This window comes from Carassius gibelio, chromosome A2 (assembly GCF_023724105.1).
Source record: "Carassius gibelio isolate Cgi1373 ecotype wild population from Czech Republic chromosome A2, carGib1.2-hapl.c, whole genome shotgun sequence".
Taxonomy (NCBI): Eukaryota; Metazoa; Chordata; class Actinopteri; order Cypriniformes; family Cyprinidae; genus Carassius; species Carassius gibelio.
Window position 1 is genome coordinate 7091894 of NC_068372.1, and position 13318 is coordinate 7105211.

Here is a 13318-nt window from a genome sequence, read left to right on the forward strand (position 1 = left end):
TAACAGTTTTTTAAAATGTAAGTTTATGTTAGTTAATAAAATACAGCTGTTCATTGTTTTAATATATTTTTTTCTTTTTATTACTTTAATAATGCATTAGCAAATGAAAAAGTTATAAATGCTTTAGATGTGTTTTTTAATTTACATTAAGTTCATGTTAACAAATGTTAACAAATGAAACCTTATTGTAAAGCGTTACCACATTTTAGACAGTCTATATATATATATACATAGAGAGAGAGAGAGAGAGAGGGAGAGAGAGATTTTGTATAGTACATACATTATATTTCATTTAGTATTTTTTTTAATTGTCTTATCATTATTATTATGTGTGAGTAGCTCAAAATGATCATATTTTTTCACCTTCAAAACTATTCTTTATTTTAAACGAGCGCCAACCTCTCACTCTATCTCATTAAGCCAACAAGGAAGTGACTAAAACTGTAATTCATCGACTGGCTGCTTGAGGCTGGCTGCAAAAGGGAGTCATTCCCATAGACTCCCCATGTTAAAATGCCCAACTTTACAGCAGAAAAAAACATGTTTACAGCCTGGTGCAAAAAATGATTTTGGTCTATATAGCTAATTTTGCCCTTCATGACAACTGTGAGGGGGGTGAAATTTTAAACTCATCCGTTTAAATTATATTTAAAATTAAGACTTAAAGTTCTGCATAATAAAGGGCGTGGCCAGTTGAGTGACAGGTGGTTTGTCGCTGCTGACAGTGCTGTCGCTCTAGGTGGGCGTGGCTTCAGCAACTAGCTCCCGCCTTTTTGCCCACTTTCGATTGTCCAGGAGAGTCGCGCGGTGATGCACTGCCAAGATGGCGATGACTCGCTCTGCACAATTTAAGCTTCAAAAACACACTTCAGGAGTCTACGGGTGACGTTACGGACACTACCTCCATGTTTTTATACAGTATGATTTTAACCGTCAGAATTAAAAGATAGCGAGAGATTGGGGTAAACTGATGGAGAGTGAGATGCCGTGAAGACAGACACTGAAGAGATAATATTACAAAGAGGAAGGGAAGGGGAAGCTAGAGAAAGAGTCAATTTTCACAGCATTTTAAAAGTAGGGCAGCAGGATTTACAGCGGGGGTCTGTGAGGATGTCTGATTGGACGAGGTAAAACAACCGTGTTTAATAAGCAGAGCTGAAGCACCTCCCACCAGAAGTGTTGAAACATTTAAAGATCATGGCACATGGATTAGCGCTGCCACTAACGTCAGTAACCAAGACCATTTATCAAGGACACATTGGCATCAATGTCAAGGACATGCTCTGCTAATCCTTAAGTTTAAAGGCATTTAGCAAATTAGCATTCAGTTTAAGCTTTATATACAGTAGCAAATAGTTCCTGGACACCTAAGCTACTTAAAAAATTATTAATAAAGTATTAATATAAATGCATATGCAAACAAATATTATATATATATACAAAAAAAAAGAATGTATATATATATATATAGAGAGAGAGAGAGCCATGTGCATAATTTTTTATTTATATTTGAAAGACAAATTTTAAAAAGAAAAGATGTCCTTTAATGATTGCTTAGACAAAATATTACACATTTCTTTGTGAAATTTAAATGTGTCGAATAACAAAACTAAATTGACATTTTAAAACGAACGCCAAACCAAATTAATAAATTCCATGAAACCAAAACAGCAGATGGACTAAATTAAAATGCAAATTCACTCTCTGATAGCAGGTGGCGCTTATGGAACAGCAGTGAGACAGCGTTTCCTTGGTTAAACAACTTAAATATCCATTACACAGAGCCAAGTATTTGAAAGGATAGTCTGTGAGCAAATTAAATTCTTCTTTAAGGAGAATAATTTATTCTCTGATTTTCAGCATGCATGTCAGGAAGGACATTCAATTGGGAACTGCATTAACACAAATGACAGATGATTGCTTAGCACAGATTGATAACAATAACTTAGTAGTATTTTTAGATTTTAGTTCAGCTTTTGATGTATTGAATTATAAATCAAGGAAGCTGTTTAGGACCATTGTTATTTTCTATTTTTATCAATGATCTTCCCCCGTGTCACCAAGCTTGGCCCCCCTTTTTTTCAACTGGTTTTATTTGATCGAATTGTCCGAAAGAACCGGTCACTTGAGCACCTGCTCCATTGCCCCTTAAGTGCCCTTTTGTCAAAGCAAAATTTCCTCGAATTTTTTTTGTGATAACATTCCCTTTTATGAATGCCTGCCCACGCCCAATCATAATATTAGTACAATTTATTAATAATAATATAGCCGTAAATAAAATGACCAACATGACGATCTCATGACCTCATCCGACCGGGACGATTCCTCACGAGCATTTTTTAATTGCTAAAGGACATTTTCAAAACTGTGGCAGCTGGTAAGTGGTGTTTCATTCTCAGCTAAGTGATTTTGATGTTTATTTACTTATTATTATTTTACAAGAACGATGTGATGTGAGAACATGCAGATATGTTGTTTATATTGCTGTGTGTAGACTGTAGTGTAGAAGTAACACTAGCGTACTGTTTGAGGGAGAAAAGTTTCACAGGCATTGAAGGGTCTGGTCTTTTTTATGTTATTTGACTAAACTATTATTATATTACAGTACTTATTTATTTTTTAACACATAGAGTGCCTAAAAAATAATTATCACAACACTGGTAAGGATTATTCAGATTTTCTTATTCTCTGAATTATCATTATAAAAATAAAAACAATTCAGAAATGAATTAAAATATAATTATATTTTAAATGTGACGCAAATATATATTTTTTTCTACAATAGCAACAGTGTTTACCACAGCAAGACCACTTTAGCCTGTAAACTCAATAATATCTCACTGGAAATAAATGTAAAAATATTAATGTAAAAAAAAAAAAAAGCATAATATGCCTGACATCAAAGTGCAGTGTGTAGGATATGAATAACAAATGTAGCCTGTCACTTGTTTACATTGCAAAGGTGTTCGATTTTAGACAACAACTACAAAAGTAATAAAAGTATTAATCACTATATTCCAGTGTATCATTTTTTTAATGTTTTGAATCAATATTTAAAGTGGACTTATTAATTAGGTGCAAGAGTAGTAGTGATGGTTAAAATAATAGATTAATGCTGAAATAGTAAATTGAGCCTAGTTCCTAGATGGACAGAGAGTGGAAAGTAATAGATCAAATGAGGAGATACAGATAGAGGAAGAAAAAGAGGAAAATGTAGAGGCACAAGAAAGAGAGCAGAGAAAGGCAAGCCAGGAGACAGAGGCTGGTGAGAAAGAGGAAAATGTAGAGGCACAAGAAAGAGAGCAGGTAACAGCAAGCCAGGAGACAGAGGCTGGTGAGAAAGAGGAAAATGTAGAGGCACAAGTGTTTTCTATAGTTTTTACTATAACAGCTGTTCTTAATTATAGAACAGAGAAGAAAAAGCCATCAGGTTGGGACAATTTAAGACATTTCAGTTTCTAATCCCAGAGCTATTGTTATTTTAAACTTAAAATTGTCTTCTCTATTGTTTCTTTTTCAAAACTGCATCAAAGCATTTGTAAAATATATTGCTGTATTGATATTTTGAGCAGCGCCATTTAAAGCCTTGTTCCATGTGCCCCTTTTATACTTTGAGCATCTGCCCCTGCAAAGGTCTCTGCACGGCCCTGTTCAGAGGGACTATCAGCCACATTAAAAAAGTTAACCGCTTAAGTCATTTGTGGATTAATGCGTATTGGTGACAAACCATTTAAAGCGCCAACCCTTTAAAGTTTGAGCATATTTTTTGCAAACTGCAATTGATTAATTAAAAACAAAGTAGTTGATATGCTGTGTTGTTTTTGTTGTTTAGTAGCAGTAATATGCAGTTATTAGCCGTGTCCACTGTATTTTTTGTTGGTTTTCATGAGACCCCCCTTGAAATGACCAGGACCCCCCATTGCCCCCCCCCCCCCCAATCAAAATTGTCTGGAGCCGCCATTGATTGCTTAACACTCATTAAAGGGAGAGTTCACCCAAAAATGCAAATTACCCATAATTTACTTATCCTCAAACCATCCTTTGTGTATATGGCTTTCTTCTGTCAGATGAATACAATTCAGTTTGTTCAAACTCAGAAAAACTCATTGTAAATTTAATAATTACACACCGGAGCAGAAAACAAATGCTCTAATCAATACTTAATTGTAATTTTTTTGTACTTAAATTGTCCAATCATTGTAATTGTCCAGTACTAGAGAGTTTCAAAGACAGAATATACACATAACAAGACAACAGTGTGCTCAGGACTAGGTCTCTTTCCACTTTGTGCCTTATATTGAGTCACGACTAAAGCAGGTCCACAGCATCAGGGTGAAAGTCAGTTTAAACTATCACCTCAGCCTTGAACAAAACTCCCTGCGGAGAATTAAACAAACAGTCTGGGGGAAAGACAGCAGACTTACCTGCTACACAATCTACTTCATCTTCACCATTTTCACAGTCTCTTTCGCCGTCACACCGCCAGGACAGTGACACACACTTCCCTCCGCAGTCAAACTTCTCTGGAGGACACGTCTGTTTGACTGCTGTGGAACAGAAACAAATGTTTGAACATGTCAGCCTGAAACCTGTGGCAAGTAAACCAATGGGCATAGACTCATTTTGTTGATCTCCCTTTGTTCCTCAGATCTGTGCAGCCTGTGAGAAATCGCAAATATGATAATAACACACAGGACACCTCTAAACTACATTTTTGAATGCAATTTACAGCATGTTTTTCAAGTCTATTTATACTCTCAGGAGCTTTTCCAGCTGCTGATACATACTAGAATGAGGTAAAGTTTTGGGGCAAGTTTTAGTGGTGTGACAGTAGGATTTCCATTCAATGTTGTTGTGCCAAATATCATGTTTTTTAAGGACAGGGTAAGCAATTTTGGAGAGGCTAGCAATAGAAAGTTAGCTTTGAAAGCATAAGATCCCATACTCCCTGCAAATAACTTTCCAAAGCCACGCCTCCTCCAAAACACATGAACTCGCACAGGCTGAGCAGATGCTAACCACAGGCACAATGACAGATGAACATTTTACAGTACAAAGCGCATTACATAATATTACAATAATATTACAATATTAACACATTCCTTACTCACTCGGTCTGCAATAACGTAATGGAACACGCTGATGATGTGGACAGCCTATCATAGCCCTTGGACCAAGGGAAATAATTGGAAAAACATTTTATGGTCCTACGCCTTCCACAGACAATACAGAGTTCTGGCATGAAACTCTAGATGGCGCAGTCCAATAGGTCTAACTCAATCTTACCTAATGGTATTGTCACATGGCACAGCTGATTGGTTCTGTCCTGTATTAGTAGCCAATGATCTCGCTGCTCAGCATTCAAATATATGACTAGGGCTTACCTAGCAGTGCAGCTTGCTTCAGAACTGCAAAATCAACATCTAAGACAAGTGAATGATCTTCTAATCCATCACTGTGAGTATTGCCTGGTCTGCCCAACTGAATAAAAAAAAATTCGCAGCTAAAATTAAGTTAACAAAGTGTCATGTTAGCAGTTTGCATTGTATGCAGGAGCGATTATTAAGCATATTAGCAGCAGCATTTAGCATCTGTGTTAGATGGAGAAAAATGCAGTTTAGAAAATATTAGGGATTTCTAATATGCCAATATTGAATCATAACACTACGGAGACCTGAGGAACAGCGGGGATTAAAGTCCAAAAAAAAAAAAAAAACACTAACTTGAAATAACCTAACAAATCAAATCAGGTGCTAAAGCAAAACATCCAAGACAGGTTTTTCAAAGCCATGAAAAGAATGAAAGGAAAGAGTAAAGATATAAGGTAGCAAGTGTTAGACATGTGTTTCAAATAAATGTTACAGCATGCTGCTGCTGCTGTTGTTCTTTCTATAAGCAAATTTAATGTAAACATGCGCAAGTGGGGGTGTTGGAATATTTGAAACAGTATACCATTGCTCAGCCTTTTCAAACTTCTTTTTGCAACCAAATGAAAAGCTTAAATGAACATCGTTTGAAGTATATAGGGTTCTTTACAGTTAGTTCTGAGTGAAATGCATTATGGGTAGTGTATTTCGGAGAAATGTGCTTGTGCGACGTGTGCTCTCGTTGTGCCATATAATTAAGAAAACCAAGAAAAAACATTTATATTCTGCTTCTCTTTCAGTTCATTCAGGTCAGTCTACCCAAGGGTTTTTGTGTACTGTAACGTTGACAACTTTATCTTCACAACATTTACATTTAGTAATTTTGCTGAGCCTGTGGCTGTTCTGTATGCAAGTATCAATGTCTTCAACTTTATGCAAGCCGCAACTGATAGCCAATGCAAAGAGATAAAGAGAGGTGTAACATGGGCTCTTTTGGGCTCGTTGAAGACCAGTCGTGCCGCTGCATTCTGAATCTTTGCAGAGGTATGACTGTGCTTGACGGAAGTCCAGCCAGAAGAGCATCACAGTAGTCCAACACAAGAGAGGAAAATGACATGCATCAGCTAACTTTGTCCGTCTCATCATTGCTCAAACATGAATTAGCAAGCTGTTACGCTGCCGCTGGGACTGACGAGGTGGAGAAAGTACAGCAGTTATCAAATTACTAAATTATTATATTTTCTCAGGTGGGTGCGGGGGTCTTACCTATTGTATTGCAATATCTATCACTTTGTCAATAAAACATTGCACATATTGCCTGTCTAATTAGAGTTAAGCCAGTCGGCATGGTAGCCCGGACTCACATAGTCATAGGCCACTAGTGTTAAGCCAGTCAGCGTGGTAGCCAAGGCTCACATAGCTATAATACATTTGGTTCACATGGCTCATTGGAGCAGCAGCAATACATCTTCTTGTTTTGGATTTTATTGTCCCTTCCATGTCTTCTGACTTGTGGGGGGTTATTTCATGTATGTTATATTTGCCTAATAATTTTAGTTGCAGAAAAACACTGCTACGATTGTAACAAAAATTATAATATCTTATATTTAAAAGGTGATGGGATACTGTACCCCAGAGGGTGAGTAAATAATGACATCATAATGTTTGTGTGAACTCTCTTTAAGTGAACGGGGTCAGGGGGTTGATCAGCGAGTCTGTGGCCCCTATTTTATCAGATCTGTCCCCCTCTCCTTCACAGTCACATCTAGTCTGCTCTATTTGGCAGGCTGTCTGTTGATATTAGATCACAGTTTGAGAGGTATCAGAAATACAGGCCTGGAGAGCCGCCACAGTCAATGAGTCTGCCAGAGCCATTCGACTGGCCTTACATCATGAAAGAATTCAAAATGGCCCAACAAGTTATACCAATTAGCCTGGCCAAGGACGAGCTGTATAAACTATCTAGAAATGTGGAGAAAGAGCAGCTCTGTTTACGCTGTCATTTTTTTTTTTTTTTCAATGTGCTCTTGAGTGAATTTATTATTCATCACTGGATCGGTTTAATCATTTAAATGAGTGATGTGATTTCTACATTAATGCAGCACTTGTTGAACCTTCAGTATCATTCATACTGTCATTTATTTTCCTGACTTTATTATTTTATTGCATTCAAGTCAGCCTGGCTATGAAATAATGAGAATCAACAGCATCATTCAATAACACTTTTTGGGGGGGGATCTGCATTGCAGTAATGCTGTGTTTGAGTGTGCAGGTTGGAGGTTGTGTGTGCTGTAAGTATAAAAGGTACCAACTCAGACATAGCAGATACCTACACGGCTAGAGGAAGTGAATTAATGAATGTTTATTGACTAATCATTGTATAAATACACACAGAAAGAGCAAAAGATCAGTGAAACATTCATGATTTTTAAGTTAAATAATTTGAAGTATAGACTAATAGTTAAAACATCAACAGTAAACATTTAATCTGGAGCTTTGTTTCAACAACTACTGAGCTGTCTTGCTGTCTGTAGCCAATGTAGGCAGCTGATGGCATCTATCTGACATGGAACCTCATACAGTAAGTGACAGGTTTAGAACGTTCTTCATAGCATGTATCCCAATCAAAAACATGAGACTTAGTTCACAGCTGATACCCTTTTCACATTTCTGGGTTTCTCAAGTGGAATTCGTCCTGGTTGGGTTAACCTTTGGTTAAACCATTTGCTGTAATAGCAAAAGAACAACTCAAAATAGGAAAAAAATAAAATAAAAATAGATAGATTGATAACAGCAGTCAGGTGACAGAACAATGTCATTTTAGATTGCTTCGGGGGTACCGCGGCGGAGTAACCCAGTACCTTTGTGATTCTTCATAGACATAAACAGAGAGAAGTAGTTCCGGCTACGATGTTCTTCCACAAGACACAAGCAGTTCTGTTTATTAACCGCTAGAGCGTCAAAAGTTACCTACCACAGCTTTAAGGGATGTTACAATTTTTAAGGTCATACCATAATACCATTATTGCAGTGTTGTTCTGATTTTCATATACTGTTTGTATGTCTGTGTGTATATATACAACCTTTTATTTGTAGGTCAATTATCCCTTTGATTGAATAATTTTTAATGTTATTTAACATTTTCAGGGCATTAGTACAGCCTGAATCTTAGCTCTGTTGTTAACCTTAGATTGTTCTTGAAGAACGCAAGAATAAAAGGGAAGAAATAAATTTGCATGATGGGGCAGTAAATGATGACAGAATATTCATTTTTGGGAGAACTATCTCTTAAAGCAGACAAATAGCATAAAATACTGTCAAGATGAGTTTGAGATGAATGTAGAAAAGTGGGAAAAGGTGAGAGAAGGAGGGTGAGAAAGCATGCGAGGAATAAATAACAAGGTCAGAAGAGCTTTCTCTGCTCCCATGTGACTTTGCACTTGTGCTGTATATTCAGTGAGGTGTGAGGTAAGAGAGAACGGTGTTATGAAAAGGTCACAGTGAACTCAGAGGAGACATCTGGCTTGGCTGATGACTATTTGATGAAGAGCTTCTTAAAGGGGGGGTGAAATGCTATTTCATGCATACTGAGTTTTTTACACTGTTAAAGTGTAACATGGACAAAGTTTCAAAAATTAAGTTGTATGCTTGAAGGAGTATTTTTGTTCCCAAAATACTCCTTCCGGTTTCTGAAAGTTTTTTTCGAGTATGGCTCTGTGTGACGTTAGATGGAGCGGAATTTCCTTATATGGGTCATGAGGGCAAGCCTGCCGGAAGAGCGCGTGCTCCCGTAGAGCAGAGCACTGAGAGCACAGACATTCACTGATCAGAGCGAGAGCATCGCGAAATGTCACAAAAGAAGTGTGTTTTTGGTTGCCAGGGCAAGACAACCCTGCACAGATTACCAAAGAAAAAACAGCATTAAGGGACCAGTGGATGGAGTTTATTTTCACAGAGCATCAACGGAGTTGTGCAAGTGTTTGTGTTTGTTCCCTGCATTTTGAAGATGCTTGTTTTACAAACAAGGCCCAGTTTGACGCCGGATTTGCGTATCGTTTATTTCTTAAGGATGATGCAATCCCAACGAAAAAGGGCCACGATCGTGTGTTGGAACCGCAGGCGGTGAGTAAAACTGCTTCAAATATCTCTGCCTCCTTGTTAGTGCGTCCCATCCCATGCCGGAGACCCGGGTTTCGAGCCCGCTCGGAGCGAGTCGTTGCTGCTGCTGCTCTCGTTCAGTTTCAGCCTCTGGATCTGATTCTGGATCATAAATAAACGGCTGAATCTGACTGTAAGCCATGGTTTGTTTTGGATGATGGTTTTTCCCTCACGGTAATGTCACAGTTTCCACATGCTCTCAACGCAAAAGCCTACTGGCGCTCGTGATTCTTTAGCTCCGCCCACACATCACGCCTCCAGCAGCCCGTGTTACAAACTATCTTTCTCTTATGAATATAATAAAACTAAAGACTTTTTGGAGTTTTGAAGGATGCAGTACTACTCTATAGGTACTCAAGATTAACAGGATATTGAGTGAAAACGAGCATTTCACCCCCCCTTTAACTCCACTTCACTGAAATCAGCAGAGTGAAATATCGCAGTTAAACTCTAAACACATTAAATTGACCCCCACTTCTTGAAGCCAATTCTGTTGTCAGGGGGGCTGCCATATGGAAATAGAGCACAGGAATGGAACTTTTTTTTGTTTTTTTCTTTTTTTTTTCTTTTTTACTTCATCAGAATGTTATAAAAAAAATGTCAATGTTATGACACTTGCTATGTGAACACCACAGAATAATCATGGACATAATTCAAAAAGGTTAAATGGACCAGTCAAAAATGACCACAATGGAAATAAATAGAAAATTATTTTGATCTAATGGAAATGTTTGGTACTGTGCCCAAACCAAATCTCACTGGAACTCATTTTTTGACATAACCTCAATTTTAGAAAATAAATTGTTTAGATTTATGGTTCAGGTTTTCATGCAACTGTAGAGTAAAAAAAAAAATCATGTAAAAATTAAAATACATTTTTTAAATCCATTAAATCAGCTTTTATGTGTGTGTTTCCTTGCAATAGAAAATTGTGCTGAACGTGGAGACGTCATTTATTCTTAAATAAGACATTAATTGCAGTAGTGTTTCACCAATGTGAGAGCACAAGATTACTACAGCATGAAAACTCTGTGTGATAGACAGAAAAGCTGTGAAGCGGAAGCGGTCGCCTGTGGCATAATAAAATCTTGTGTTACGCTCGTTCAGCTGCCTCGTTTCGCTTCGACACCTTTCAGCCTCACCCTGCTTCATTCTACTATGATAATAAATCATTAGCTCATCCATGATCCTTATTTCTGAGTCCCGTTGACTTCATCGACTGTGGGGATGAAGATGACAACTCCCATGATTCCACTCTCAGTCAGAGTCATCAGACCTGGTCTTTGTTTATATTTAATATGCGTCCTGTAATAGCAATTACATATTGTTCCTTTAAGAGCCCAAATAAAAAAAGTTTTCAACTTTATTTCAACCTGATTTAAGTTTTATAACAATATGTCACACTTAACATCACACAACTAAGTAATATCACTGCAGATTCAACACTTACAAGTAGTTAACATAATTCTGTTCTACTAATAAATACGTTTTAATATGTGTATATAACAATGCACAGCAGCTTTGTTATTACTGTAGACAGACAGATTGGAACAAGCATGGTTAAGAAACAGTGAAAGTCTGAGGATGCACAATCTCAGGACTGTCGTCTCATAATGTTTTTTTTTTTTTACAAGAGCTGAATGCTGAAGACGGTTGTTCGAGGCAAAACACCAAACAAAGCCTTTGAGATATTGCTGGATAAAATAAATGCTTCACTGTTTATAGCAGCTAGACAAATTAAACAAAATGAGGCTACCACTGTGTTTTGCTAGACAGGTTCAGTGCGGTCATAGAGCTTCTGGAGAAAATATGTTCACTCGAGAGGATTCAACCATTCATTTGTTATTAGTTGTAATAGTCAGTATTTAACTCATTTCAGTCAACTTTGCATTATTCATGTCATATTTGGAACATTATGATAGCATACCAAGTCTGAAAGTCTGCGCAACGAACTGTATGGCGTTTGCTAGACTGAAACATTTTCCAAAAGGCTCCATGAATATATATATATATATATATATATATTACAAGACTACAAGCAACCTAAGTAAATAATTGGAAAAAAATATTGATTTGAGTTGCAATATTTTATAAGCTAACTAAATGCAAAGCTTCCATGAAGAAAACAGTTTCCTAGCAAAAGTCTTTGAGCGAAGATGAATAAACAAGTTCAAACAAGATTAAGATTTAAAGGATAATGCACCATTACATTACACCACTTATTGCTATGCTTTTAGTTTTCACCACATAAATAATTATGAGGACATTAACTATAATCCATTACAGTGTACAAAACAATCAAAGATGATAAAAACTACAACAATATTACAGAACATTTTATGAAATTAATAATCCTATTTAATTTCCAACATAATCGGTAGCAACTGAATTGAACATACTTTTCACTTTGGAATGGTGTGACTGACCAATAAAAATCGAGCATTTCAGAAAACCATATTGATTGATTCTGCTTTCTTAAAAGTGGTCGGAAATTATAAGATTAATCATGATTATTTTATTCTATTGACAGCACTAGTGTTAAACAGATACAAGCCAAATATATATGCTTTGTAAAAAAAAAAAAAAAAAAAAAAGATAGTGTAATTTTAACAGTAAAATGATGTAAAAACTGTATGTAGTTTAACAGTAAATTACTGCACTATATACAGGGAAAAACTGTAAACTGAACAAGAGATGTGGACTAGTCATGGATTAATAGTCCGTCTAATGCATAACTATTTAAGCAAACAAACCATCTTCCACATTAACAGAATCCCTAATTGTTTATGCTATCTTTCCCATCAGCTAATGGTTTTCAGAAAGCATCAGTCTTACTGTGTGAATTCATTAGAAGAACTTTTGTTGAATTGGCCCTTGAGTATTTATTCCATTTAAATGCTTCAGGAGACTCTTTTGTTTGGCATTTCTGTTGAAGATGCTTCTTAAAGATTATAAAATCCTATTAGCATGCAAACTACTTTCTCAAAACAGCCTACGTAAAATGAACAGCAGTCTGCTGATGAAGGGAACAAACACAGTAATATGCACATGCATTAGCTGGAAGTAAATTACTTATTATTTCTGTCTACATCACTGGCATCCACAAAACGAACATGAAAGAACATGATGATCTCTTTCTGCTGAAGTTAATGCAGACATTGAGCGGAAAGAGCAGAAATACCGCTGGGACGGCTCATATCTGAACTGCAGTCAATCTAAGATGACGTTTCATTTTGTACAGCTGCGCTCCTCACCTACAGATGCCACCGTACTGTAGTCATGGAAACACGGCCATGGTTTTATTGTGCCATTCAGAAAATACACATTAAATCAATGTGATCCGTGTCTATTTTTTCACCTGTCAAAACAGCCACAAGAGGTCTATTTGACAGACTAAACCTGTTTGAAAGAATGTAATGTTTGAGTGAACTGATGTACTCATGTGCTCAGCTGAACACACTGAAACAACTTAAGTACTATGGCAGCTGGAGAAAGCAAAAGTAATAAGGTAAAAAGCATAATTCAAAGCATGACGTACAATCTTATAAAACAGCACTTAAATAAATAATATATATATAAGACATCAATTTAGTATTATTATTATTATTATTAAATATACTGGAACATTAATGACAACAGCAATAATATTATTAAAATAATAGTAAAAAAAAAAAAAAAAAAGCTAGATATAGATAGACAGTAAGGCACCACATCCAATAAAAAGTTTGACTTATCAATAATAATAGTAATAGTATACATAATTGAAATATAAATATAACAATAAAATAAATATA

The 13318-nt window shown here is 36.4% G+C and overlaps 1 protein-coding gene across 2 annotated transcripts in view; it reads right to left on the reverse strand.

Moving 5' to 3' along the window:
- The window catches only part of LOC128025481 (low-density lipoprotein receptor-related protein 8-like), an 81534-nt gene that overhangs the window by 40484 nt on the left and 27732 nt on the right, over nt 1-13318 (reverse strand). For both annotated transcript variants that reach the window (XM_052611895.1, XM_052611884.1), the window contains exon 4: nt 4425-4547. In XM_052611895.1, the coding sequence (XP_052467855.1) occupies nt 4425-4547 (123 nt within the window). The remainder of the gene's footprint in view (nt 1-4424; nt 4548-13318) is intronic.